The sequence below is a fragment of the Cucumis sativus genome, chromosome 4 (genome assembly GCF_000004075.3).
Source record: "Cucumis sativus cultivar 9930 chromosome 4, Cucumber_9930_V3, whole genome shotgun sequence".
In the NCBI taxonomy this organism is placed as follows: domain Eukaryota; kingdom Viridiplantae; phylum Streptophyta; class Magnoliopsida; order Cucurbitales; family Cucurbitaceae; genus Cucumis; species Cucumis sativus.
The window spans coordinates 1,988,946-2,014,215 of record NC_026658.2 but is presented as its reverse complement, the minus strand read 5'-3'; the positions used below and the strand labels follow the sequence as shown (position 1 = coordinate 2,014,215).

The 25,270-nt window shown below is 31.3% G+C and overlaps 6 protein-coding genes, 1 long non-coding RNA gene and 1 pseudogene across 7 annotated transcripts; 3 read left to right on the top strand and 5 right to left on the bottom strand.

Annotated features, from left to right (window-relative positions):
• Positions 1-900: 900 nt before the first annotated feature.
• On the top strand, positions 901-2,596 carry LOC105435170. The gene has a single exon (XM_011654749.2). The coding sequence runs from the start codon at positions 1,158-1,160 to the stop codon at positions 2,076-2,078; it is 921 nt and encodes a 306-aa protein (XP_011653051.1). The 5' UTR covers positions 901-1,157; the 3' UTR covers positions 2,079-2,596.
• Positions 2,597-2,640: 44 nt separating this feature from the next.
• LOC105434441 (probable aldo-keto reductase 2) lies at positions 2,641-5,120 on the bottom strand. Its single transcript, XM_011654748.2, has 4 exons — positions 4,681-5,120; positions 4,401-4,573; positions 3,735-3,837; positions 2,641-3,121 (listed from the first exon to the last, which is right to left on the bottom strand). The coding sequence occupies exons 1-4, from the start codon at positions 5,092-5,094 to the stop codon at positions 2,786-2,788; spliced, it is 1,026 nt and encodes a 341-aa protein (XP_011653050.1). The 5' UTR covers positions 5,095-5,120; the 3' UTR covers positions 2,641-2,785.
• Positions 5,121-7,339: 2,219 nt separating this feature from the next.
• Positions 7,340-8,859, bottom strand: LOC116403188 (ervatamin-B-like). The gene is made up of 4 exons (XM_031883737.1): positions 8,395-8,859; positions 7,994-8,226; positions 7,745-7,885; positions 7,340-7,657 (listed from the first exon to the last, which is right to left on the bottom strand). Exons 1-4 carry the CDS (start codon positions 8,849-8,851, stop codon positions 7,439-7,441), a joined length of 1,050 nt encoding a protein of 349 aa, XP_031739597.1. The 5' UTR covers positions 8,852-8,859; the 3' UTR covers positions 7,340-7,438.
• A 1,296-nt stretch (positions 8,860-10,155) lies between these two features.
• On the top strand, positions 10,156-10,529 carry LOC105435169. Its single transcript, XR_004215812.1, has 3 exons — positions 10,156-10,221; positions 10,322-10,394; positions 10,512-10,529. It is a non-coding gene; the product is annotated as an uncharacterized LOC105435169 (long non-coding RNA).
• Positions 10,530-11,418: 889 nt separating this feature from the next.
• Positions 11,419-12,567, top strand: LOC105435339 (myb-like protein J). Its single transcript, XM_011656024.2, has 2 exons — positions 11,419-12,245; positions 12,321-12,567. The coding sequence occupies exons 1-2, from the start codon at positions 11,419-11,421 to the stop codon at positions 12,565-12,567; spliced, it is 1,074 nt and encodes a 357-aa protein (XP_011654326.2).
• Positions 12,568-13,974: 1,407 nt separating this feature from the next.
• Positions 13,975-15,536, bottom strand: LOC105435338 (vignain). Its single transcript, XM_031883738.1, has 4 exons — positions 15,080-15,536; positions 14,688-14,920; positions 14,452-14,582; positions 13,975-14,368 (listed from the first exon to the last, which is right to left on the bottom strand). Exons 1-3 carry the CDS (start codon positions 15,519-15,521, stop codon positions 14,526-14,528), a joined length of 732 nt encoding a protein of 243 aa, XP_031739598.1. The 5' UTR covers positions 15,522-15,536; the 3' UTR covers positions 13,975-14,368; positions 14,452-14,525.
• A 1,326-nt stretch (positions 15,537-16,862) lies between these two features.
• Positions 16,863-18,544, bottom strand: LOC101218260 (annotated as a pseudogene).
• A 3,525-nt stretch (positions 18,545-22,069) lies between these two features.
• Positions 22,070-23,638, bottom strand: LOC101218500 (GDSL esterase/lipase At5g03980-like). The gene is made up of 5 exons (XM_004152250.2): positions 23,368-23,638; positions 23,026-23,238; positions 22,785-22,936; positions 22,428-22,701; positions 22,070-22,337 (listed from the first exon to the last, which is right to left on the bottom strand). The coding sequence occupies exons 1-5, from the start codon at positions 23,636-23,638 to the stop codon at positions 22,117-22,119; spliced, it is 1,131 nt and encodes a 376-aa protein (XP_004152298.1). The 3' UTR covers positions 22,070-22,116.
• Between the last annotated feature and the right edge of the window lie 1,632 nt (positions 23,639-25,270).

Sequence of the window (25,270 nt, the reverse complement as noted above, 5' to 3'; positions counted from 1 at the left end):
TTATTAATGGATCAATCTTTATTAGTACCGTTATCCTTTAGAATCAATCAAACAAACTAGGGTGGAAGACCAATTCAATTGTTGCTAGGTTGATATCAATTTGACAATAATGTTATCTTTATACTTTGTAATTTGGAAGTCTATCTCAATTGAACTAAACTCACTTTGACAATAAATATTATCAACACTTTATTTGTTTCAATTTTCGATTGTGTATTAGTCATATAAATCCTCCCCACATAAAAATCAGATTTATACTTATAGATCATATAGTTTTTAAAGTTTTTTTTTAATAAGTCATAACATATTATTAAATATTTTCAAAGTCATACTTGTTCTTTGTTTGCTAGTTTTTTGGTCTTCGAAATAAGTCATTTTTTTCTATAGTTTTTTTTTTTTTGCAGCTTCCGGGTGAATTTAAGTCGGGTCATGGATTTTTTTAGTAAATCGAAATTTTGAATTGGTCAAGTTGACAATCTCAAAGATCTTTCCAACCCAACCTTGGATTGGATTGTCAATATTTATTTATTTTTTTATTAATTTAGATTATTTAAACTTACTATCACATATAACTAAAATTTCTTAAAACTCAAATATTAAATACCAAATATCTTTTATGTCAATTGCAAACTTTAAACAAAGACAAACATAACTAAAGTAAACACATGGAAAAATTATAAACTCAACACTTCCAAAAGAAGTGTGTGTGGGTGGGTCAGCATAGTAAGAAATTTATTTAACCCGAGATTCAATCAAAAAGAACAAAAATTTAAAAGATTCAAACATACCTTATTCGATCTTTACCATTTGGATAGAATAAATCACTCCTACAATCATTTTCATTTTTGTTAAGTAATTAAATTGTTAGTCAAGTTTTTCAACACATCCTTTTTTAAAACTATTGTTGTTAGTTTTTTTTTTTTTTTTTTAAATTTTGGTTTATTCATTGATTTTGTTTAGAGTAAGCATGATTGAGTTAGAAAATCCAATTTACTTTGTTTTTAAATTCTTAATAATGAAACTTCCAACATTATTATTATTATTGTTTTAAGTGATCTCTATCACTCTCCCGTTAAAATTCATCTTCTATTATAATTCAATTATTTCACTATCATTTACTTCTTCATTCAAACATTCAACCCATTAATCTAATTCAAATGCAAATTGCAAATTGCAAAACTCATCTCGTCAGAAATCCACACAGCTTCCATGATCACACAATAACAATTATAATTAATTACTATTCAATGGAGATCTCTTCCCTTACCGCTGATCAGATCCACGCCTACAATAGTTCCGATGAACAAGTTGCAGAGATACGGCTATTTTTAGATTCCAACAACCGCTGGAATTTTTTGAACTCATCCCCTGCTTTCTTGCTGAATCTTGAAAGAGAAGATTCCAAGCTGATTCCTGACGGAGAGTTTGATTTCGATTGGTTTCAGTCTAACTTTCCGAGTCCCTCATTCCGTAGCGGGTTTAATTTCGAAGTGAAATTAGCAGCAATAGAAGATGCTGATGGCGAGATTCGTGACGGACCGTTGTTCTGGCCGCTCGAACATGAAATCAAATGGAAGTCGATGGAGGATTGGAACTGGTTCGCGATTTCACCGCGGAAGGAAGAACTGAAATCTTCTACTGTGCCTCTAAACTCCAATAATGGAATGCGATTTCAGGGACGAAAAATTACTCTGAATCAAGTGCCGAAGAGGAGGTTCGTGTTTAACTCGAGATCGGCAGCGTCGGAGATGATGGAGTTGAAGGAGAGGCGAGATTCGAAAGCTTGCGTTCCGAGGATCGGTGCTGTTCCTTCGAGATTCAACAGGCCGGGAAACAGAAATTCCGTTGGGAAAGGTTGGGAAGAGAAATTAATGGCCGTGGATAGAGATTTTGAGGAGAAGGATAGGGCGGGGCGTGAAGAAATACCGATGGAAACGTTGTTAGGGCTTCGTGAATTCGATGGGCGGGAGGGATTGGGGTCAGAGTTGGATGAGGTTGTGTTATCTCTGGATGAAGATGAAGCCTGTAATCAACGAAGCTCCTTGGTATTATACAACGGACTATCACTGCAACTTTAGAAGAATAGGGTATGTTGATGGTCGTGCCTTTACCTTTGACTCACTTCTCTTTGATTTCTGGTTGTTCTTCGAGCTAGAGCTAACAATACATAAGAGATCATCGTGTCAAACCTACTGTACAATGATGGATAGGATCGGTCTAGGATTGATGTCTCCTTCGAGACTATCTACTCTCTCATTTGAGATGGTTGAATGAAGTTCTTTATATACTTGAGTTCACACACACTAGTTCTAGAATTAAGGGTGGTATTATAGATGTTTTGTATGGTCAAGGTTGCAAAGTGTTTGTCTAAAAACTTACCTTGATTATTTTTCAATTGGTCTATATTGTCCTTCTTGATACCACGTAGGCTTTAGGGTTATATTTGGGTCTTGTCTTGAGCAACACTATCGAGAGTACAAATCAAATGAAAGAATGACGACCAACACATAATTTTAAAGTAGAACGGATGAATGAGTCATGTCCAAATATTATTTTATCCCCAATTAATATTCATTTATGGTTTTGTTCTACCAAATAAAAATTATTAAATAACTTTTTATTATTGAAAAACACACCACACACTAACAACCTCTCTCTCTATATATAACAACATATCATATGAAAAATTATTCAAGTACACAATCCCTTCTTATACTGTATTAGTAATTAAACATAACATACTATAATCTCAGTAAAGAAAGCTTTGTATATTTGGAGAAGTAGGTCAAAATTTCCATGAAGAAAGTGGTGGAGTTTCAGATTGGCTCCAAGTGGAAATGTCATCACCATATCTTCCTCCTTTAACTCCATCGGATAATGCATAAGCTTCAAGTTCAGCCATTTCTTGTGGTGTAAGTTTCACCGACAAAGCTTCAATGTTTGATTGCAGATTTTGAAGCTTAGTGGTTCCAGGTATTGGAACCACATCACTCCCTTGGTTGTGAACCCATGCTAATGCTAGTTGAGATGTGGTGCACCCTTTTCTAGCCGCTAATTCACTAACCTTCTCGAATATACTCTTGTTGTGCTCCAAGTTTTCAGGTTGAAATCGAGGGAGTTTCTGTCAAAAGGATTAAAAAACGCAAATGATTAAGGCTATGTTTACCAAATCGTCAAATGGACTACGATAACAAATGTAAATTGATGTAATCATAATGAAATTTCATTTATAAATCAATTGTAATGAATTGCAATCGAAAATATTTAGGTTGATTTTCACACAACAAGAAATAAATTATTTTCCTAACGTAGAAAATCGTTGAAAAAGACCTAAATCGTGTTTACCTAAACTATAACAGCAATGGTGATAATAAGTGTATAAGAATTCATAGCTTTTTCTCGAAAAATAACACCTTATTTTCATTTTGAGATTTTATTGCCTCTAATACCATATAAATACAACACCTTCAAACCAAGAGCTACAAAAAATCACTTTTGAGATACGGTAATAATTACAATTATACTCTCAAACCTTCTATGGTAAGAATTGACACTTCAACTTCTACCCGCGTTAAAAATGAATACTCAAACTTTTAATATAGTTGTTAAAATTCGACTCGTATAAATGGTAAAAATTGAACTTAATTTCAAAGTACACAATTGTTACACCCTACTTTTACAATTAGATGTCTAATTTTAACATTCACACAAGTTTTGAAGGATCAATTATATACCTTTCTGTAGTCATCTTCTGTTAAGTTTTGAATGAAGGTGGCCCCTGAGGATAGAAAACCCCTTCCCAGAGGACTGTATGCCACAATTCCAATGCCCAATTCCCTAAAAAAGACAAAAGGAAAATAATAAATCGCTGAAATTTTGTTAGAAAATTCAAATTCAAATCACCATATAATATACATATTAAATATATATCACATTTTGAAATTTTAGTTGAATACATAAAGTATTGATCAGAGTATGAATCTTTTAAAATATGTTAATAATAGTTTATTAAACTTGTAGTTTAATCTTAAAAAATAGCAATACTTTGTATTTTAAACTCAAATTGTGCATTCAATTTTAAATCTTTACTCTAACTTTAAAAGAAAATAATATGTATATTAACTAATTGAATTATATATGCTCATACATCTACTCCATAATAACTACCTGACTCCATTTATTGACCAAAAAGTTAGAGAAACCTCACACTTGAAATCCAACAACTAATAGGAATCAAACAACAAGTTGTTCAATATATAATTGTAGTGCGTTTTTTATAATCATTCTTAGTAAAAGAAAATAGCATTAATTAATAATGTGTTTTGAGATTAATTTAAGCTTGCTAGATGGATGTGATTGAGAAAGAGTTTTCTCTTAAGAAAAAGAAAAGAAATTAATACCTGCAAGTAGGAATAATATCTTGTTCAACATCTCGAGCCCACAAAGACCACTCGATTTGAACAGCTGAAATGGGATGAACTGCATGAGCTCTTCTAATGGTAGAGGCTGAAGCTTCTGATAAACCTATGTATTTTATTTTCCCTTCTTCAACTAGCTTCTTTAGCTCTCCAATCTACAGTCATATCCAAACAAAACTCAAAAACCTCACAATGGAATTGTAAAACATTTTTTACAACTAACTTCAAACCAAACTCGAGATATAATATAATATTAACTAACCGTGACTTCAATAGGAACTTTCGTGTCGATCCGATGTTGATAATAGAGATCAATACAATCAACCCCGAGCCGCTCCAAGCTAGCCTCACATGCAGCCCTCACGTAGGTTGGATCGCCATGAACCTCGAAATCGCCGTCGACAAGATGGAGTCCAAATTTAGTAGCCAACTGAACTTTCTTTCTAACCCCATCTCCCTTGAGAGCTTGTCCAAGAAGAACCTCGTTGGTGAACGGCCCGTAAATGTCTGAGGTATCCAAGAATGTAACCCCGGCAGCAACAGCGCGATGGATGAGGGAGATCATGTCTTCTTGTGGGCAAGCAGGGCCATAGTAGGAGGACATGCCCATGCACCCAAGCCCCTGAGCTGATACTTCAAGGCCTTGAGACCCAAGTTTGATGGTTGGAATGGCCATATTGATTTTATGAGTTGGGAATATGATATGATATGATTTTGTGTGGTTTAATTTATAGTAAAGGCAGCTTGGGGTTAGCTAGTGCGTCACCTCTTGCGTTTTTTGTTCTGTATAGTTTGAATTATTGAATTTGTTGAAAACCTTCTTTTTGTATATTGAATTTAGCATATGACTGCATTATTCAAATTGTTGAGATTGTGTGTAACATATTATTCAATTTGAATTTTTGGGGATTTGGATGTCTATATATTATTTTATATTTAACTTTTGGAAGTACTTTTACCTAACTTTAACTCAACAAAGAACAAAATGAAAATAAGAGAAAATTGAAAGTTGCTAACAATCATGAACCATTGACAAGAGAGTTTTAAGAGGAAATAAGTCGAGAGAAGAATGGAAATTAGAAATTTGAAATGTGTGTTGAGAATATAAATACTTTATCTTTTCACTTTGTGATAAATATTTTTTTAAATAAAAAAGCTTCTCAAATTGTCATAAGAAAAAAAAATCTAAATATGAATAATATGTGATGTTTTGAAAATAAAATAAGTGTTAATTTAACTAACTATCTAATAATGCGTTTAATAATGAAGGAAAGGAATACGTAGAACCACAATGCTAAATATTTCATGGGTATTGACCAAGTCAAAGGGTTAAAAAGGAGAAAGGTTGGCATTATGATCATCTTGGTCTTGGTGGTGTGCCCATGTCTCTTAGTCGTTGGACCCCTACGTCACCTCTTACGTTTTATTATTATCCATCCAATTCTTTTATAGATTCAATCTACATGAAATCATTATTGTGGTTTCTTAAAGAAAAATTAAGATATGAAAAAGTAGAAACGTCAAAATAAATATTTTAGAAGTAATGAGAAAAGAAACCAAAATGAATATATTAAGAAATATAAGATAAAGTAATCCCAAGACAGAAGTTTTGATACTAAAATAGTATTATTATAATTAGAAGGAAAAAAATGCCTTAAATCATAGTTTGATTCTTACAAATAGAATATTATTCTATTTTGGTGGTTATACTTTTAAAAAGGTCCATTTTAACCTCTTTCTTAAACATACTTAATTTGATTCATGTTATTAAAATTTTGTTAGGATTTTGGTAATTATTTTTGGACGAATGCGATTTAAGTTAATAAATTCATGCACATGACTATTATATTCTAATCATTTAAAATATAATTTTTTTTAAAAATATCAAACATTTCAATTTAATTTCGTTGTCCAATCTACCTTATGTTAAAATTAAACAAATTTATATTTTGTGGAACTTCATTTTAGAAAACAAAAAATAATTACTTTTTTAAAGGATAAATATAACTAATTTGAAAAAAATAAATGTACGCAAGTATAATGATTAGCAACAATAACATTCAAATTCACTTGCGAAATTATATAATGCAATGGTGTTATTAAACGGGTCTATAAAAAAAAATACTAAAACAACTTATTGCTTGTATCTTAAGTGAGATGTTTATGCATGCACCTCCACCAACAATGGTGATCATAGCTATGTGTTGATATCATGAATTAAAATAAAATGGTTACAAGGATAAATAGAAAGCTAAAACAAAACAAATTTCATACTTAGTCTTTGTGGGCTAATGACAATGGCAGAAGTTAGCGGAAGTTATGTGAGAATTATGTGAAAGAAGAATATTCAATTCGCATATTAATATGTTGATTAATTCTTGATTTGCATTTCTAGTCTATAATTCTTGTGGTATATATTTTTAGGATTATTTTCAAAATTCAAGGTGAAATTAGAAAATCGTTTTGGGTTAGACATTCAAATGCATTTGAATAGCCAAATTAAATCACCATTTTCAAACTAAAACCCTATTTGAATATTTCAATTTTTTTTTCCTAACTTTTATTATGATATAAACTATTATTATTATAATTATTATAATGGAGTAAAACTTTGAAAATGTTTACACAAAAAAAAATATAGAATCTAAAATAGTATTAGCAACTAAAATACTTAAAATATTTATAAGCGTAAGGTTGAAATCTTCCAAAATTATTGTAATCTTTCAAAATTATTGTAAGTTTAAAGTTTTCGATCACACTAGACATTTTTTTCTTTTTATATTTCCTAATTATTTCACAGTAAATCATAAGAAAAATTAGAATACAACTATGAGAGAAACTAATTATTTATTTATATTGGAATTGCTACAACCGAAAGAAATTAAAAGCAAACGCAGAATGAAATGTACCAAATGTACTTTCTGCTGCATTATTTTCAAAAATAAAAAATAACAAACGAATAATTATTCTATCCCTAGCTTAGCTAGCTAGCTACCCGTTCTAAAATAAAAAAGAGAAAATCAATACTTGACGGGAAAGGAAGGTTGCATTGCCATTCCACATACACCTTGTGGGTTTCGTGTTCCTCGTTGCATCTTCATATAACCATTCATTCCCCATTGAGTTCCATATTGGTTTCTTATTATCCAATAATCTCCCTCTTCATCACTTCCATACCCAACTACCACTACCGTGTGGTCAATTCTATATCCGCAAAAGCTACCTTCTCTAAGCATTCCCTGCAAATAATCATCATTTTTTCTTTTAATTAATTATATATGTTGCACCAAATTATAACTAACAACAACAAAATTAACTACACTTGCCTCCCCGTAAAATCTAAAATCACTTCCACTTGACGCTACAGCCACCGCTACCGGTTGGTGTGCCACTGCTTTCATCAAAGCATACTCGTTGTTTCGAGGTACGCGCTCATATCCATCAATTGTTACTCTCTCATTGTTAGGCTATTAGTGAAATGTCAAACACAATACACATAATTATATTATAATCAATAATGCACTCATATGATAAATTTAGATAGTTTAATTAGAATTATATTGGTTTAAACTCACTCCTCGTCTACGACAATATCCGTTTCCTGCAAAATACGGATAGTTTTCCTCAATTGTGATTCCACCATTTTGCATTATGAACTCAAATGCAGAGTTATAATCTCCTCCACGACAGCCACCAACTTTATAATCACAATCCACCACTTCTTGCTCTGATAGAGATACTAACTCATTTGTTTTTATTTGGTGAATAGATTCCACGGCAGCCACAGCTGCAAACGCCCAACAACTCCCTGTCGAACAACACATAATAACACATAATTATTAGTTAATTATTAGTTAGAAGGCATTAGGCTTAGAAAGATTTGTCGAACAACACATAATAACACATAATTATTAGTTAATTATTAGTTAGAAGGCATTAGGCTTAGAAAGATTATAAATGAAATTAAATTAATTACCACAGAGGCCTTGATTTTTTATGGCATTCACAGCTCCTTTTTCCCTCCAGTCGATTGAAGATGGAATATACCTTGCTCGTTCATACATAAATCCACCAACACGACCACCACCACCAGCCTTGGCATGTAAGTTGTCGTAGTGAGTAATGTTGGAACCATACATCATACTAAACTCATCATCAGACAAATCAGCAAATTGGTTAAGCCGCAATTTCAATGATTTTCCCATGTGGTTCACTCTAAACACATGTTTTGCATTATCTTGAAAGATCTTGAAACGTTTGTGCATCTCATGTGCATTCCTTGAGATTCTATGGTGGCTACTCCATCTCTTGTAGAGTTGCATGAGACTTTTTTCGGATTCAAAATCTTTCCTTTCTAACTCAAAGCTCTCACATAGGTGAGAGGTGAAAGCAATCAAAACAACAAAAACGATAAGAAATTTCATCATGGTCATGGTGAGGAGATTTGAATAATGGATGAATTTATCGTTCCAAAAGCAAGTTTAAGGCAACTTATATAGGCCTCTACTCAACCGTATAATCACCTTCTTCTCCTTAAAATGGGTGTGGTTATAGAATTTTTTCTTGATTATAGGATACTTAGTTAAGATTTATTCATTAGTTTCAATTGTTGAACCGTTATTATTTTACTTTTTATTAAAAAAAATTAATAGGACCTTTCTAAACAATTATCATAGTCAAAAATATTTTAAAAAACAATTAGTTATATATATATATATAGTAGAATAATCAATGTTTTATATTCTCATTCCAATTATAATTGTTATGATTATCAGTTTTATATTCTCCAATCTACGGTCATATCCAATCATCTTAACTATATAAATTTTAGATTTATAAGAAAAAAAAAGTTAGATTTTATTGTTGATAAATTTTAGATTTATAACAAAAGAAAAATAAAAGTTAGAATTTATTGTTTAGAAGAAGTGACTTAGTTTTTTTTTAAAGGGAAAATAAAAATGAAAAAAGGTTTAAAGTGAAAAAAAAAAAACTATTTGTTTGTTAGTAACTCACTGAGTATAGGATGGAGTGGTTTTAGTAGTTTGCATTATTTGTATAGTTTTACCATTTGTATGATCTTAGTTACGAAAATATTAACATTATTTTTTTAATTATTATTTATAGATTTATAATTCTAACTTTTTCAATTTTTTAAAAATAACCTTTTATATTACTTTAATTTTATTTTTAAAAGACGGGTTATTATTTATATACAAAGTTGACTATGAAAATAAATCAATAGTATAACTAAAAATGGTAAGAGTGAAACTATTTTTAAAAAGATTATATTTTAAAAGTTTTGAGATATTAAAATAGAATATAAATTTTCTCTTTTCTATTTGTTTTTAAAATGATATCAATTGATTTAATTGTTGTGAAAGGTTAATCTTGGGTAGTCAATCATGTTGCATTGCCTACCTATTTGCTATACTTTTGTTGGTCACCCTCCACGGTAATAAAGCATTATTTATTTCTTGTACTTCAATTTAGATATTTCATCTATGATTTTAATTTTCAACTATGACCTCGATCTGCTGGCTATGACAATACTTATGTTTTCTACTTATTATTGTATTGTATCGATATCTCTATAGTATTCTATAAAATATTAAATATTCTGGGAAGTCCTATAACTTGTTACGTTCATATTTTTGTTCGAAATAGAAATTCTCTCAAAGCCTAATGTATACTTTTTTCATTCAGTATAATTATTTTGCTCTCATTTCCAGGTTATATGTGTGTGATGCTTTGTCTGTTGATCCACCGTCTCGTTGTTGTCATGGAAAAGGGGAGAAATTTCCTTGTCAATGAGTTTTTTTTTTCCAAAGTAAATCTTCAATGGCTCATGATGAGTGTAAGGGCTCTTTCGAGCTTATTGTTTATTTTCTGTTTACACTTTGCAGTGGCTGCAATCTTGTTTTACAATGTTGCAATTCATATGAATATTGTGTTTCATGCTGCCAGAATCCTTCAAGGGTATGATGGGTTTCTTCTTGATTCTTATAATGCTTCAATCTTTTTTTTAGTCTTCTTTTTCCCTATGAATTTGAGATGGAATTTAAAAATTGACGCCTTTCTCGATGCTGCATGCAGACCAAAAGGGAGCAAATACTAAAAATTAAAAATGCCAAGCCAGCCACTGCAGGTAATTATGACTAGTACATATAGACAAGCTTCCATTATGAGTAAGAATGATGTAGGCTTTTTCATGCATTCAAGGAAGAAGAAATTACAGTGTAATTGCCAGGATTCATAGCAATGGCTTCAGCAGTGAGGTGGAGAGAACGAGGAGGATGATCATCTGCTCGATAAACAGCTCGGAAGTAACCCATGAGCTCAGAGAAGTCTTGTTTAGGCAATCGCCACAATCGGATTGGGACCATCGTCTTGCGGAAGCGGAGTTACGTCGTACTACTCTCGTCGCTCGCTGATGGGTAAAGTGCCATCGAAATCCATGGATATTGCTGGGAAAATAGGCAATCGGAACCAGAAAAGATGAGGAAAGATGAAGAATCAGAGATTGAGTGAAAGGTAATTAGGGATCGTGAAGAGTTCCATGAGTAAGATTCTGATTGTGCTTCCACTTTCCATTGTAGTTCAATCCTCCGAGACTACACAGCATACAGTACAAAGAAACGATTAATGATTCTTCTACTTCTCTATATACACTAAACAAATACAACTAAATGTATATAGTTAACCTATCACTTATATATCCTAATTAAAACTATATGCTTATATACACTTATACATAAAAGTCGTTTATATTAATTAATCACATTTTGAAAGTATATATACTATTAGGAACTGGAAAAGGATATTATAAAATTTACCACCACAAGTTAGTTTCATCACTTCAACTCCTACTTCTCCAACGATTTGGAAACCTTTCCAACATAATATTGGTTTTGTAATTCCTTATAAATGCCCTTTCGTGTCATACCATTTGAATTTAAAAAAAAAAAAGATCATTCAATCATATTCGAGAGGTGTTTTGATAATGGCAGAAAATAAGAATGTGTCTTTTCCTCATTCTTCTGGTTCTTCTCTTCATACTCCGACCAGTCCATATAATTTTGATCAAAATTCAGTTGCATTGAGCCCGAGTATAGATGATAATCATGAGATGTCATTGGGGTTGGAGTTTTCTTCATGTAATTGGATAAATAATGTAGGGTCGGAGCAACTACCAACGATGGAAGAGACTAGTTTGAGAAGGGTGAATCATAGTTTATCATTAACAAATCCCAACGGTAACTTTGAAACTACACAATATTACCCTTCTTTCCCTCAATTTAATGTTCTCAATGATAATTTTGAAACTCCACAATTTTACCATCCTGCTTATACTCAATTTAATGATCCCAACAATAACTACAACAACATGGGTGATGCTTTTCTTTGTTCTCCTTCTACTCTTTCAACAACCCATAACTCATCTAATGATTCTATTAGATATAACAATGGTTTTCTCTCTGACGTCGTCAATTCCAACTCCACTAAAACAACCATGACATTTGAAAACGGTTGTTCTTTTGACTCCAATTTGAATAATCCTTCTCTCTTTCATGATCCTCAAACATCACATTTTTGCTCTCCTTCCACTTTTTCAATGACTCATAATAATGGTCAATTTGCTGACTCCACTAGTTATACTGGTTTGCTTTCTGACATCCCTACCCAAATGATTAGACCACATGTTCCAACAATATCTTTGTCAACGACAAATTTGTTGCCATCGTCATCATTACCGCCACAACCGCTATTGTCGCAAAACTCATTGAAGATAAGAAACAACTCCACAAATTGGAGCATAAGGGAGCACAAGTACGTATACAACAATACAAATATAATATATGCAACTCATCTAAGTTATTTACTGATACATACATATTATTGCAGATTATTTCTAGCGGGGATGCAACTTTTAGGCCAAGGTGCATGGAAAAAAATTGCAAACTACGTGGTGATTACAAAAACACACACACAAGTGGCTAGTCATGCACAAAAGTATTTTCTTCGTCAGACCTCACCAAAGCATAAGAGAACAAGTATTCATGATATCACCACTGCCGAGCCTGAATTTTTTGCTTTAGCGGAAGCACGTATAGCGCAACACATGAAGCGTCTCAACAACAAGGATCAATGAGTCAAATTAAAACCTTATAATTTTTATGTACCGTTTTGATTGTTCTCATTAACTCTCTAGTTTCCAATTCTAAAAAATTATATGTAAGTAATGATAATAGTTACTTTCTATTTAAATCATAATTTGATTCATAGAATTAATGAAATATTATTCTATTTTGGTGTTTATACTTTTAAAAATGTCAATTTTAACCACTAAACTTTATTAAACATACTTAATTTGGTTCATTTTATTAAAATTTTGTTAACGTTTCAACAAAATGTTAGGATTTGCTAATTACTTTTGTAGAACTTCATCTTAGAAAAAAGAATAATTAATTTTTTGAAGGATAAAAATAACTAATTTGGAGAAAACAAATGTACACAAATATATTGATTTTTGCAACAATAACATTCAAATTCACTCCAAATATATAATGCATCTTTGACATGTGGGTGGAAGTGAGATGTTTATGCATGCACCTCCCCCAACAATGGTAATCATAGTCAGGTGTTGATATCATCAATACTGATATTTTACTTTTTCTTATTAATTTTAGAAGTGGATCTTACCAGAATTTACAGATAAAATAAAATGGTTACAAAGGCAGAAAGCTAAAACCAAAAAAAAAAAAAAAAAATCATACCTAGTCTTCGTGGGCTGATGACAATGGCGAAAGTTATTTGTGAGAATTATGTGAAAGAAGAATATTCAATTTGCATGTTAGTACGATCCATTCTTGATTGCATTTTGAGTCTATAATTTTTGTGGTATATATTTTTAAAATTAGAAAATTGTTTTTGTTAGACATTCAAATGATGGAAACCAATGATTAGATTAAGCCAAATTAAATCAAAACCCTATTTGAAAGCATAATTTTAACAATTTGTCTCCTAATATTAGTTTTCACCATCTTTTTCAATAGAAGCATTTGAATACTTCAATTTTTCTTTTTTCTTTTATTTTTGATAACGTAGTCTATTACGATGTAAACTATATTATTATTATTATTATTATTACAAAGGTAAATAATAAAACTTTGAAAATGTTTTTTAAAAAAATATAGAATCTAAAATTTTATTCTTTTAAAATTTTATTTTTGGCCATTAGCAACTAAAATATTTATACATGTAATTTTTTTCTTGATTTGAATATTTGTTAAGATTTAATTCTTAACACATATTTTAAGAATTAATTAATGTTTTAAAATTTAGCAACAAATATATATCTATATCAATTTTGATTTTTTTAAAAAGATTGTAGTTCATCCATATGAGTGAGTGATTTGTAGTTCGATCACCTTATAAATCTTGATGAGTGAGTTAACATGTTTATGAGTGATTTGTAGTTAACGGATTGAGTAAGTGTTATAATGTTAATTATTTTATAGTAAATCATAAGAAAAATTAGAGAACAATTATGAGTGAAACTAATTATTTATTTATGTTGGAATTGCTACAACCGAAGGAAATTGAAAGCAAAAGCAGAATAATGTACTTTCTGCTACATTATTTTCAAAAATAAAAAATAGCAAACGAATAAAACCCTATCCCTAGCTTAGCTAGCTAGCTACCCGTTCTAAAATAAAAAAGAGGAAATCCAATCAATACTTGACGGGAAAGGAAGGTTGCATAGCCATTCCACATACACCTTGTGGGTTTCGTGTTCCTCGTTGCATCTTCATGTAACCATTCATTCCCCATTGAGTTCCATATTGGTTTCTTATTATCCAATAATCTCCCTCTTCATCACTTCCATACCCAACTACCACTACCGTGTGGTCAATTCTATATCCGCAAAAGCTATCTTCTCTAAGCATTCCCTGCAAATAATTATCATTTTTTCTTTTAATTATATATGTTGCACCAAATTATAATTAACAACAACAAAATTAACTACACTTGCCTCCCCGTAAAATCTAAAATCACTCCCACTTGAAGCTACCGACACTGCTACCGGTTGGTGTGCCACTGCTTTCATCAAAGCATACGAGGTACGCGCTCATATCCATCAATTGTTACTCTCTCATTGTTAGGCTATTAATGAAATATCAAACACAATACACATAATTATATTATGATCAATAATGAATAATGCACTCATATAACAAATTTAGATAGCTCAATTAGAATTATACTCACTCCTCGTCTACGACAATATCCATTTCCTGCAAAATATGGATAGTTTTCCTCAATTGTGATTCCACCATTTTGCATTATGAACTCAAATGCAGAGTTATAATTTCCTCCACGACAACCACCGACTTTATAGTCACAATCCACCACTTCTTGCTCTGATAGAGATACTAATTCATTTGTTTTTATTTGGTGAATAGATTCCACGGCAGCCACAGCTGCAAACGCCCAACAACTTCCTGTCGAACACATAACACATAATTGCATTAGTAACTATTAGCTAGAAGGCATTAGGCTTTAGAAAGATCATAAATGAAATTACACATAATTGCATTAGTAACTATTAGCTAGAAGGCATTAGGCTTTAGAAAGATCATAAATGAAATTAAATTAATTACCACAATGGCCTTGATTTTTTATGGCATTCACAGCTCCTTTTTGCCTCCAATCAATTGAAGATGGGATATTCATTGCTCGTTCATACATAAATTCACCAACACGATTGGCATGTAAGCCGTTGTAGTGAGTAATGTTGGAACCGTACATCATACTAAACTCATCATCAGACAAATCAGCAAATTGGTTAAGCCGCAATTTTAATGATTTTCCCATGTGGTTCACTCTAAACACATGTTTTGCATTATCTTGAAAGATCTTGAAACGTTTGTGCATTTCATGTGCATTCCTTGAGATTCTATGGTGGCTACTCCATCTCTTGTAGAGTTGCATTAGACTTTTTTCGGATTCAAAATCTTTTCTTTCCAACTCAAAGCTCTCACATAGGTGAGTGGTGAAAGCAATCAAAACAACTAAAACAATAAGAAATTTCATCATGGTCATGGTGGGAAGATTTGAATAATAGGATGAATTGATGGTTGGCAAAGCAAGTTTAAAGCAACTTATATAGACCTTTGCTCAACTGTATAATCACCTTCTTCCCCTTAAAATGGGTGTGGTTATAGAGATTTTTCTTGATTATAGGATGCTTAGTTAAGATTTAGTCATTAATTTTTATTTTTTAATGGTTGAACGGTTATTCTTTTACTTTTTATTTAAAAAATAATATGAACATTTTTAAAACGATTATCCGAGTAAAAAATATTTTTAAAAACAATTGATTATATATATAGTACAATAATTAATGTTTTATATTCTCATTCCAATTATATATGGTATTATTATAACTTTATTACATTGAGATTTGGTTATGTTAATTCGTTTTAAATCTTAACTACATTAATTTTAGATTTATAAGAAAAAAAGGTTAGATTTTATTGTTAATAAATTTTAGATTTATAAGAAAAAAAAGTTAGAATTTATTGTTCAAGTGACTTACGTTTTTTTAAAAGGGAAAATAAAAATGAGAAAAGGTTTTAAGTGAAAGAAAAAGTAACTTATTTGTTTTTATTTGGTTGAGTTAATAACTCACAAGTATTAATTTATCCATTATAACACAAAAGGTATAGGATGAAGTGATTTTAGTTAGTGAATTTTAAGTTTGCATTATTTGTATAGTTTTACCATTTGTACGTCTTTCTATGAAAATATTGTCATTATTTTATTATTATTATTTTTAGGTTCATAACTCTAACTTTTTCAATTTTCTTTTAAAAAAATTTATATTACTTAAATTTTTTTTAAGGGTTATTATTTATATAAGGTTGACCATGGAAAAAGGGTAAGAGTAAAACTATTTTAGGAAGGATTATATTTTAAAAGTTTGAGATATTAAAATAGAATATAATTATTTCTTTTCCATTTATTTTTAAAATGATGTAAATTGATTTAATTGTTTGTTTTGGGATAGAGTTAACTAGAAAGTTATGAGAATAAATGGAACGTTCTAAAATTAAACAAAAGTGTTTATTTGAAACTTAATTCCTATATGCATGGTACTTGAGGTTTTAAATTGAAACTATCAAATGTTTGCTTTAAGTTAATTTTTAAATTGATCATTTTAATTGATATTGTTGAGGGTCGTTTAAGACAATGATATTCAATCGTGTAAGATACTAGGAGAAGGCGTAGGGAATGATCCATCCCAAAAGGAAAAAATGCCAATGTTGACAAGAAACCTGCAACATCATCCAATGCAAAAGAACGATGAACCAACAAATAAAACAAATATAATACAAGAAAACGATACACACTATAAGTTTGGAGAGAGATCAAAGTTTTATAACTCTCAATCTTTATTATATATAATTAACGTAACACACATACAATATACTTAGTAGCCTTAATTATAACATATATCATATGGAAGAGGGAAAAGGGAGCTAGATTCCTCTCTTGATTTAACTTAATTGTAATCTCAAGAACGAGACATGTTGATCTTTTTATTTCAAGAAAGCAAGTTAAATTTGATCAACATATATTATTATGTATTAGTTTTAAGATAAATTCCACGAAGAAAGTGGTGGAGTATCGGATTGCTCCCAAGTAGTGATGAGTACTTTATTATCATATCTACCACCCTTCACTGTATCACTCAAAGCATAAGCTTCAAGTTCAGCCATGTCTTGTGGTGTGAGTTTCATTGATAAAGCTTCAATGTTTGATTGCAGATTTTGAAGCTTAGTGGTTCCAGGGATTGGAACCACATCATTCCCTTGGTTGTGAGCCCATGCTAATGCCAACTGAGATGTAATCCACCCTTTTCTAGCAGCTAATGCACTAACCTTCTCGAATATCATTTTGTTGTGCTCCATATTTTCAGGGTAAAAACGTGGAAATTACACCTGAACAAAATAAACTCTTTCTAAAACTATCCCATTTTCTTTAATCTTGAACTTTAATTTCGACAAAATATTTGGAGAAAAATGTTGCAAAAATAAAATCTTAACATGAAACTTGAAAAGGTGTTAATTTTTTTCATTTGAGTGAAAATAGTTGTTTTTTTGTTTGTTCAAGTATTAAACGTAACCTTTCTGCAGTCATCTTCAGTTAAATCTTCGACAAGCTTGGCACCCGATGATAAAAAACCCCTTCCGAGAGGACTATATGCTACGATTCCGATGCCTAGCTCCCTAAAGATCACATATACACACAACACAAAAGGGTCAACATCAAAATTTTTAATTTCATCTTTAAATTGTCAATGGATTATTCAAAAGTTTAAGTTGATGGGTAAATGTTCGGAAATACCTGCAAGTAGGAATGATATGTTGTTCTACATCTCTAGACCACAAAGACCATTCAATTTGGACGGCTGTGATTGGATGAACTGCATGAGCTCTTCTAATGGTAGAGGCTGAAGCTTCTGATAAACCTATGTATTTTATTTTCCCTTCTTCAACCAACTTCTTCAGCTCTCCAATCTTTCATATTTTAAAATTAAAACTAAATTTAAGATTGATGGAAAATACATACTTGGAAACTGTAGGATTAGAAGGATAATTAATTGATGAACTGACCGTGACTTCAATGGGAATTTTGGTATCGATTCGATGCTGATAATTAAGATCAATACAATCCACTCCCAATCTTCTCAAGCTTCCTTCACAAGCCGCCCTCACATACGCCGGATCGCCGTTGATCTGAAACTTCCCGTCCAAAAATTGGATCCCAAATTTAGTAGCCAACTGGACCTTATCCCTAAGCCCAGTCTGGGCCTTAAGAGCCTTTCCCAGCAGGATTTCGTCGGAAACGGACCGTAGACCTCCGCCGTGTCGAGGAAGATGACGCCGTTGGCGATGGCGCCGTGGATTAAATCGATCATATCTTGTTCCGGCTTAGGTGGGCCTGCGCCGATACTTCCAACCCTTCATTTCCCAACTTCACTCTCTTCACTAATTTGCTCGTCTTCCTCTCCATTGTCTTTGCCTCCAAATTTGTGTTTTGAATTGGCCTTTTCTACACACTTTCCCTCACCATTCAGTAAGAAATATACAAATTGTTGAATTAAAAACCAAATGGCTATCGAATCATATCTAAAATCTTATATTTTAGTGGTAAATTTGTAATCAAGTTATACCTAAAACAAAAATAACTTTAATTAAACTTAACGTAACTAATTGCTTTTATAAAAAAAATTCAAAATATACCAACAAACAAATTCAATCAATTCTCAAATTTTTGAGAAATTGGAGGAAATCAAAATCCCCTATCAAAATTTTGAGCTATCAAAATCTTGAAATTACGACTTAAGTTATTCAAATATATTATTAATATAAGCACGGTTCAATTACACAAACAATGTATATCCTCAACTAAAAATGTTAAAGTTTGTATTTTCAACTATAATATACATAATTGAAAGAAAAATAGCAAAAAAAAAATAGAACAGTTGATCAAATATTTACAAAAATCAATTGTAATCAATTTTGTTTGTTAGTAATTTTTTTTTGAAAAACCTCATCATTATAATGTCTACCGTAAATAAAAAAAGTTACTAAAAAATAATTTTTTTACTTCCTATTTTTTCTTAGAGTAACGAACAAAATTAAAATAAATAGTGAAGTCATGAATAAAGAGATTAAACTTCACATTTTCAATTATAAAAAATAATTAACTATATTTATAATAAATTTAAGAATCTAATTAAAAGTTTAAGAGTGTAATTAATTACCGATTGGCTAGCCGCCCTCAGTTTTATTTTGATTAGATATGAAATGATTTTGCCACTTGTTTTACTTTTGGGAAAATGAATCAATAATTCCCACTTAACAACGATTAATTCCTTAAATCAATATTCTTAATTCCAAATTTTGACCCTTTTTTTTTCTTTTTTGCTTTATGAATCTTTTTTTCTTTCACTTGAAAAAGGAGAAATTGAAGTAGAGGGTCTCAAAAGAGCACCCCAATTTTGAAAATTGCCCTCTTTTTCTTAAAGGTTATTGGAATGTGGACGTTAGATTATTTTGGCTATCTCACTACTCAACTTAAACTTGGTTTCTTCTTCCTTACCCTTAAGCACAAACTCCATAATTTGTATAATTTTTTGTTTACTATTTTTTTTTATCTTAAAAGTTACAAGTTAGGGTTTTATCATTTTAATTATTTAAAAGATCATTTGTTTTGTTTTGTTTTCTTTGTATAGTATTTTCAACGTCTCCATTGAGGAACGTGTTGATTGAACCATACTCCATGAGTCCATGGTCATAGCTCATGCGAGTGGTTTTTGAGGCATTGCTTGATAATTCAGTTGTCATTGAATTGATGTCCTTGAAAAATATTCAAACTTAAGATATGTAAACGGTATGTACTTTTTTTTAACCAAATGATGAGAATTAGAATATGAAAGATGAATAGATGGCATGAGATATTGTGGAGGAGAAGAAGATGGGCATGGTTAACGGTTCTTTAATACATATAGTGAAAAGAAAGAAAGAAAGAAAAACTTGTGTTGCCATTCTGAGGCGACGCCACCTTAAGGAAGAAGAAAAGAAAAATAAAGAAAACTTTGACTTGATATGGTGGCGGCAAATCAACTGCCCAATACTGCTTCCTTTTTATTAATAATAGAACTCTTACATTTTTTTCAATTTTAAAACACTTCTCTCCATCATATCACTGCTACAAAGTAAGTAGTGATGGTTTAGACCAAAATATATGTGGAGGCAACAAAGGGAATATCCTGTGCTCTGTCTTGCAAGGGACTAAGCCAGATGTTATGATCATAGTTCTTCAAGTTGGTCGTATGGTTACTCGATTTAGTTTGGAAGCCTTTCAATCACATTCTCTAAACTCAAACTTTGTTGTATCTCTTACCCTCTATTGTGACAGACCCTAATTACGATGGAGTTGGTCTGACAAGCACCAGTAGTACATGCGAACACAAAATTAATCAGATCACGGTTTCAGTACACGACTTCATCACAGCCTAGTTTTGGGTATCTAACATTCATTATTATCCCATTCTTTGTTCTTTCTGTAGATATCATCGCCGTTGGCCTCAAACTTTCCGTCCACCAAATGGTGCTTATCCCTTACCCCAGGCTCGCTCTTCAAAGCTTTTCCCACCAGCAACGTCACGCCCTTACCCCACGGCTCCCTGGAATGAGACCGATCATACCTTCTTCCGGCTTGGGGTGGGCCGTATAATAGGCCGACATCCCCATGCAACCCCAGCCCCTGCTCCGATACTTCCCATCCTTCACTTCCCAACATCACTCTCTTCACTATGCCCATCTCCACCATTGATTTTCCTCTTTTCTTTTGTGCTTCATGATCCGGTTTTATACAAAATGCATGTTTCATCTTGATTTATGTTAGATATATGAGAATGTGATTCTACCTCTAGTTATTAACCACCTGGGAACATCGAGTTAGTTGTTACTACAATTATGATTTCATGTTAAGAGAAGGAAAAAAAAAGTTGATGGTGATTCAATTAGACAGTAAGATTTTACTCATATAACTTATTTAGTTGAAATGAGTATAATTCCATTAGCTTAAACTATATTTATCCTCCATCTAATTACTAGATATATATAGTTAAAGTTATAGGGTAACATTTTCTTACCTAGGGTTCAATTTCTCTTCCACTTCCATATAAGTATTAAGAGTCTAATTTTAATATTTTGTAAAATTTCGAATACTAATTTTTTAAAAAGAAAAAAAGAAGAGATTGTTTTATTAAAATTTGTCCAAAATTTGAATAGCCACTTAGGATTGAATTTGTTTGTATTGGTGTGAGTGAGGTATGAATAAAGGGATGATGAGATGTGAAATGATTGCCACTTGTTCCTTGGGCATATTAACCACTATTTCCTTGATTCAACAATTTAATTCCATAACACATCAATTCAAATTTTTGTATGTTATATTTTTCTTTTCTTCGCTTACAGGGATGAGAGAAAGGGTTTGTATTTTATGATCAATTCAATGGTTGGTCTCACACTTCACCTCATTTTATAAGAAAATATTTTAATAAAAAATTGTTGAAAATATTTTTAAATATAATAAAATTTTGTTGGTAGACTACTTACACATATTTTACTATATTAATAAATATTTTAATTCTTTTTACTATTTTTTAAAACAAATCATAACACAATATTAGTTCACAATCATTATTGGTATTAGTTTACAATCATTATTGGTATTCTATTAAGATATATTATTTTATAGGTAATTGCTCCTAAAGGAATGCAAATTTTTTTAAAAAAAAAACTATCTAAAGTAATTGAGCTCAAACAGATCTAAAAGCTCAACTCTTTGTTAAAGGTAGATGAATAAAGTATTTACGCATGAGATTAGATTGAATACAGAACCAATATTTATCTCTTGGACCATTTGTTTTGATATTGTTTTTACAAATCATCAATTAACTCAAAATTTTAAGTTGATAGGTAAAACTAAATTTACTACGATATCTAATTTTAACTGACAAGACTAATCAAGATATATTAGAGAAAAAACTACAGCTACGGAGAGATTAAACCTTCAACTTTGAGCTTTTCTTGATTTGAGAGCTTTAAACTAAACTAATTCAGTTACTTCCGCAACGAAACTTTGGCGATATATCACGCATGAGCCGATGTGCCATGATTTGATAAGTCTTTTGTGTTAAATGAATTCCATCCCAACTAATATGTTTATCAGGATTAGAACAAACAGGTACTCTCGGAAGTCCACATATTTGCATGACATTAAAGTTGTAATCACCTCCCGTTCCACAACAAGACTTTTGTAGAAATGTTTCATCAAATCCTACAAATTAAACAACAAAAGTTAGATATACAAAAAAAATTATACAAATATAGAACAACAACAACAACAATAACAAGTAAAGAAGCATACCCAGCAAAGAAGCATGTTGAAAAACCCAAAACAACGCATTATAATAATCACCATATGCAATTATCACATTTGGATTCTCTTTTCTCAACAACTTTATAGCTTGCTTTAACTTTTTGTTATGATAACTTGCTAAACCGTTGAAATCCTTTAAACAGTGAAACTTGTCGTATGCAGTTGAATCATTGGTTTGAAAGCCAGTGAGGTAGATTGGTAGACATCCCATTGAAAAGTGTCCAGGAATAATAACTCGAGTAGCTCCATAATCAATTACCCTCTACACATACAGTAGAGATCATAATCTAATTAAAAGTTTAACTTAAATTTAATATAACATGTAAATAGTTTAGATTCACATACTTTAGTTGCATCCATTATTGTTTGTACAACTCGAGGTACCATGTTTTTTACTTCAGCAACAGTCTTTCCTTCAAATAGAGCATAGTTATAATCATTTCCTCCAATCTCCCCCATAAAAAATAGTGCATGCTTTAACTTCGTAGTACAATCATCTGCACAAATTAATTAATTAAGGAAATTGATATATATATAATGAAAAGTAGTTTTGAGAGATTGAAAAAATTGTGTAAGATAAATTAACCTCTTTTGTTAGAACAAATAGTATTGAGATATGAATGCATCCAATCAAGTTGTTTAGAAAGAGAAGTGTTGGTAACAGGAGATGTGATGTTGTTTTGAGCAAGAACGTCTAAAGGCAAAGCGGTAGAACCAGCCACTGCAAAATTCACTCCATGAACGAAAGATGCCTTCTTTTGTAGGTAGGGATTCACCAAAGGAAGTCCAGCTGCCAAAGCTACAATGAAAAAGAACTAATTGTTTAATTAAGAGTACTTAAACCAAAGAGACGGACATTTGGTCCAGCTGTAATCATAAATGAAGCTTGAAATTGAAAAGAAAGGAGATGGAAAGAAGCTACAAATACCAAAATAATCAACCATAAGTAGACCATTAGAACATCTTCCAGTGGGTTTGTTGAAGAAAGTTTGGCCATAAGGAAGATGAGAGAAAGGAGTTGAAGGGTTCTCTCTAATTAGATTTCCAGTGTCAGCTAAGGAATCACCAAACTGAAATATGGAATCCAACTTACAAGCTTTTAGATCCTCAGAATTTGAACCAAATGGAAATACAGCCAAAAGAAGAAGAAGTAAGGTAGAAGAGAAGAAAATTGATACAGTACTACTCCCAACCACCATTGTTAAGTACTAACTAATTAAAGAAAAGCCTTTGCATGCATTTGTTTCAGTGATTTTAAAACTGTCAAGCATGCATTACTTATATAGCCATCTGTTTCACCTTTCCCTATTTTTATAGATATATATAATATTAAATTTATCTTCACAAACCAATTTAAATATTTGAATCGGTTAGTGACTTTATATAAAAAATAAGAGATTCAACGACAAACTATAAATTAACACAAAAGTGAATAGGACTATTAGGACTATTGTGATGAATGATTTTGAATCGCATTCTATAATAAACATAAAACAAGAACAAAAGCAATACGACCAAAACAAGCCTAAAAGAGGGGTTGGCTTGGGCCTTGGACCTAAGCCAATGTTCTCTTCTCAGCTTCGCCTTAATAAAATGGTACGAGACGTTTCGTCCAAAGAAGTAAAGAGTTATCTTATTGTCACTCTAAAACTGTACGAAAGATAACAAATGTCATTAATTTTTATAAATACATCCTTATATAACTCTAAGGAGAGAAAGTTAGTCAATTTTCACTCTCAAATCTTAATCTCCCCATTTGATTTAAACATAGTGTATATGGCCAACACTGTATCAGTGTGTATCATGGTTTTCTTGGTGTTGGCCTGCTCACATTCTTCCTCCTCAAAATAAACTTAACGAAAATCAGATTCTGTTTTATGTCCAAATGTCAGTATGGCTGATTTCTACTTACTAGATCTTCTACAAATCTTTAACAATCACGAGACAGACTTAATTTTTTTGAAAAAAACTAGAAATAAATGTTTGTGATAATTAGATAATTGTGTGTAGGCTACATAAACATCGGTAGGACTTAGGAATTGCACCTAAAAACGTGTCGTCTAGATGAAAATTCTAATTTGACCGAACTTTAGGAGTATCAGAAAGGATTGATATTATCTTCATCATCTTTATGACCGTAGTGTATTAAATTCGAACATTAAAAGCTCCTCTCGATCTCTTCTAAAAGGGTTTGGAACTTATCTTATTTTTGTTTTGAGTTGGAAAGAGGTGTTGAGGATTTATACATTCATTAAAGCTTTTTCTTAAAGAGTGTGTCGAAGATGAGAATTTAAGTACATGTTGTTTCCTTTGAAGTGTGTGAAACCTTTGAAGACTGTGATACTCGCCACGATGCCTATGGAAGATAAAAGGTGCATTTGGAATACATTCAAATAAATTATAGTAACAGAAATGTGTATTATATTTTTATAGACAGTATTTTCTCAAGTGAATCCAAACAGGTTTTAAATTATTCAAGAGGTTGAAACAGTGTAATTGACATCCCTACGCCTTTCATTTAAAAAAGTAGAAATTGTATATCATGATTGTATAGAAGGGCTATAAGATGACAGACAAATTTGTTAAGATATGGTATGTGTGATGATACAATTTTGACAGACAATTGCAATGTACAGATATGGTATGCGATGAATATTCGATCCAACTCAGGAAATAATTTTTCTATATGATCAAATGAACTCTTTTAAGGAAGTTATATATATAGGATGAAACAAAAACAATCTTGGAATATGAAGATATAGTTTGCACACTTCAAATTTAATAAGCAACCTTATACCTGATGCAGTAAGGACTAGAGGTTTGTATCATGA

Excerpts from the sequence above, each read along its gene's own strand:
- LOC105434441 (XM_011654748.2), bottom strand. The coding sequence starts at position 5,094 with ATGGCCATTCCAACCATCAAACTTGGGTCTCAAGGCCTTGAAGTATCA. Across the intron at positions 4,574-4,680 it reads AAGTTCCTATTGAAGTCACG|ATTGGAGAGCTAAAGAAGCT; the intron begins GTTAGTTAATAT and ends ATATGACTGTAG. Across the intron at positions 3,122-3,734 it reads CAGAAGATGACTACAGAAAG|AAACTCCCTCGATTTCAACC; the intron begins GTATATAATTGA and ends TCCTTTTGACAG.
- LOC105435170 (XM_011654749.2), top strand. The coding sequence starts at position 1,158 with ATGCAAATTGCAAATTGCAAAACTCATCTCGTCAGAAATCCACACAGC.
- LOC105435338 (XM_031883738.1), bottom strand. The coding sequence starts at position 15,521 with ATGACCATGATGAAATTTCTTATTGTTTTAGTTGTTTTGATTGCTTTC. Across the intron at positions 14,921-15,079 it reads AAAAAATCAAGGCCATTGTG|GAAGTTGTTGGGCGTTTGCA; the intron begins GTAATTAATTTA and ends TGTGTTCGACAG. Across the intron at positions 14,583-14,687 it reads GATATTGTCGTAGACGAGGA|CCTAACAATGAGAGAGTAAC; the intron begins GTGAGTATAATT and ends TTTCATTAATAG.
- LOC105435339 (XM_011656024.2), top strand. The coding sequence starts at position 11,419 with ATGGCAGAAAATAAGAATGTGTCTTTTCCTCATTCTTCTGGTTCTTCT. Across the intron at positions 12,246-12,320 it reads TGGAGCATAAGGGAGCACAA|ATTATTTCTAGCGGGGATGC; the intron begins GTACGTATACAA and ends ATATTATTGCAG.
- LOC101218500 (XM_004152250.2), bottom strand. The coding sequence starts at position 23,638 with ATGGTGGTTGGGAGTAGTACTGTATCAATTTTCTTCTCTTCTACCTTA. Across the intron at positions 23,239-23,367 it reads ACTTATGGTTGATTATTTTG|CTTTGGCAGCTGGACTTCCT; the intron begins GTATTTGTAGCT and ends TTTTCATTGTAG. Across the intron at positions 22,702-22,784 it reads CAATAATGGATGCAACTAAA|AGGGTAATTGATTATGGAGC; the intron begins GTATGTGAATCT and ends CTGTATGTGTAG.
- LOC116403188 (XM_031883737.1), bottom strand. The coding sequence starts at position 8,851 with ATGACCATGATGAAATTTCTTATCGTTTTTGTTGTTTTGATTGCTTTC. Across the intron at positions 8,227-8,394 it reads AAAAAATCAAGGCCTCTGTG|GGAGTTGTTGGGCGTTTGCA; the intron begins GTAATTAATTTA and ends GTTGTTCGACAG. Across the intron at positions 7,886-7,993 it reads GATATTGTCGTAGACGAGGA|CCTAACAATGAGAGAGTAAC; the intron begins GTGAGTTTAAAC and ends TTTCACTAATAG.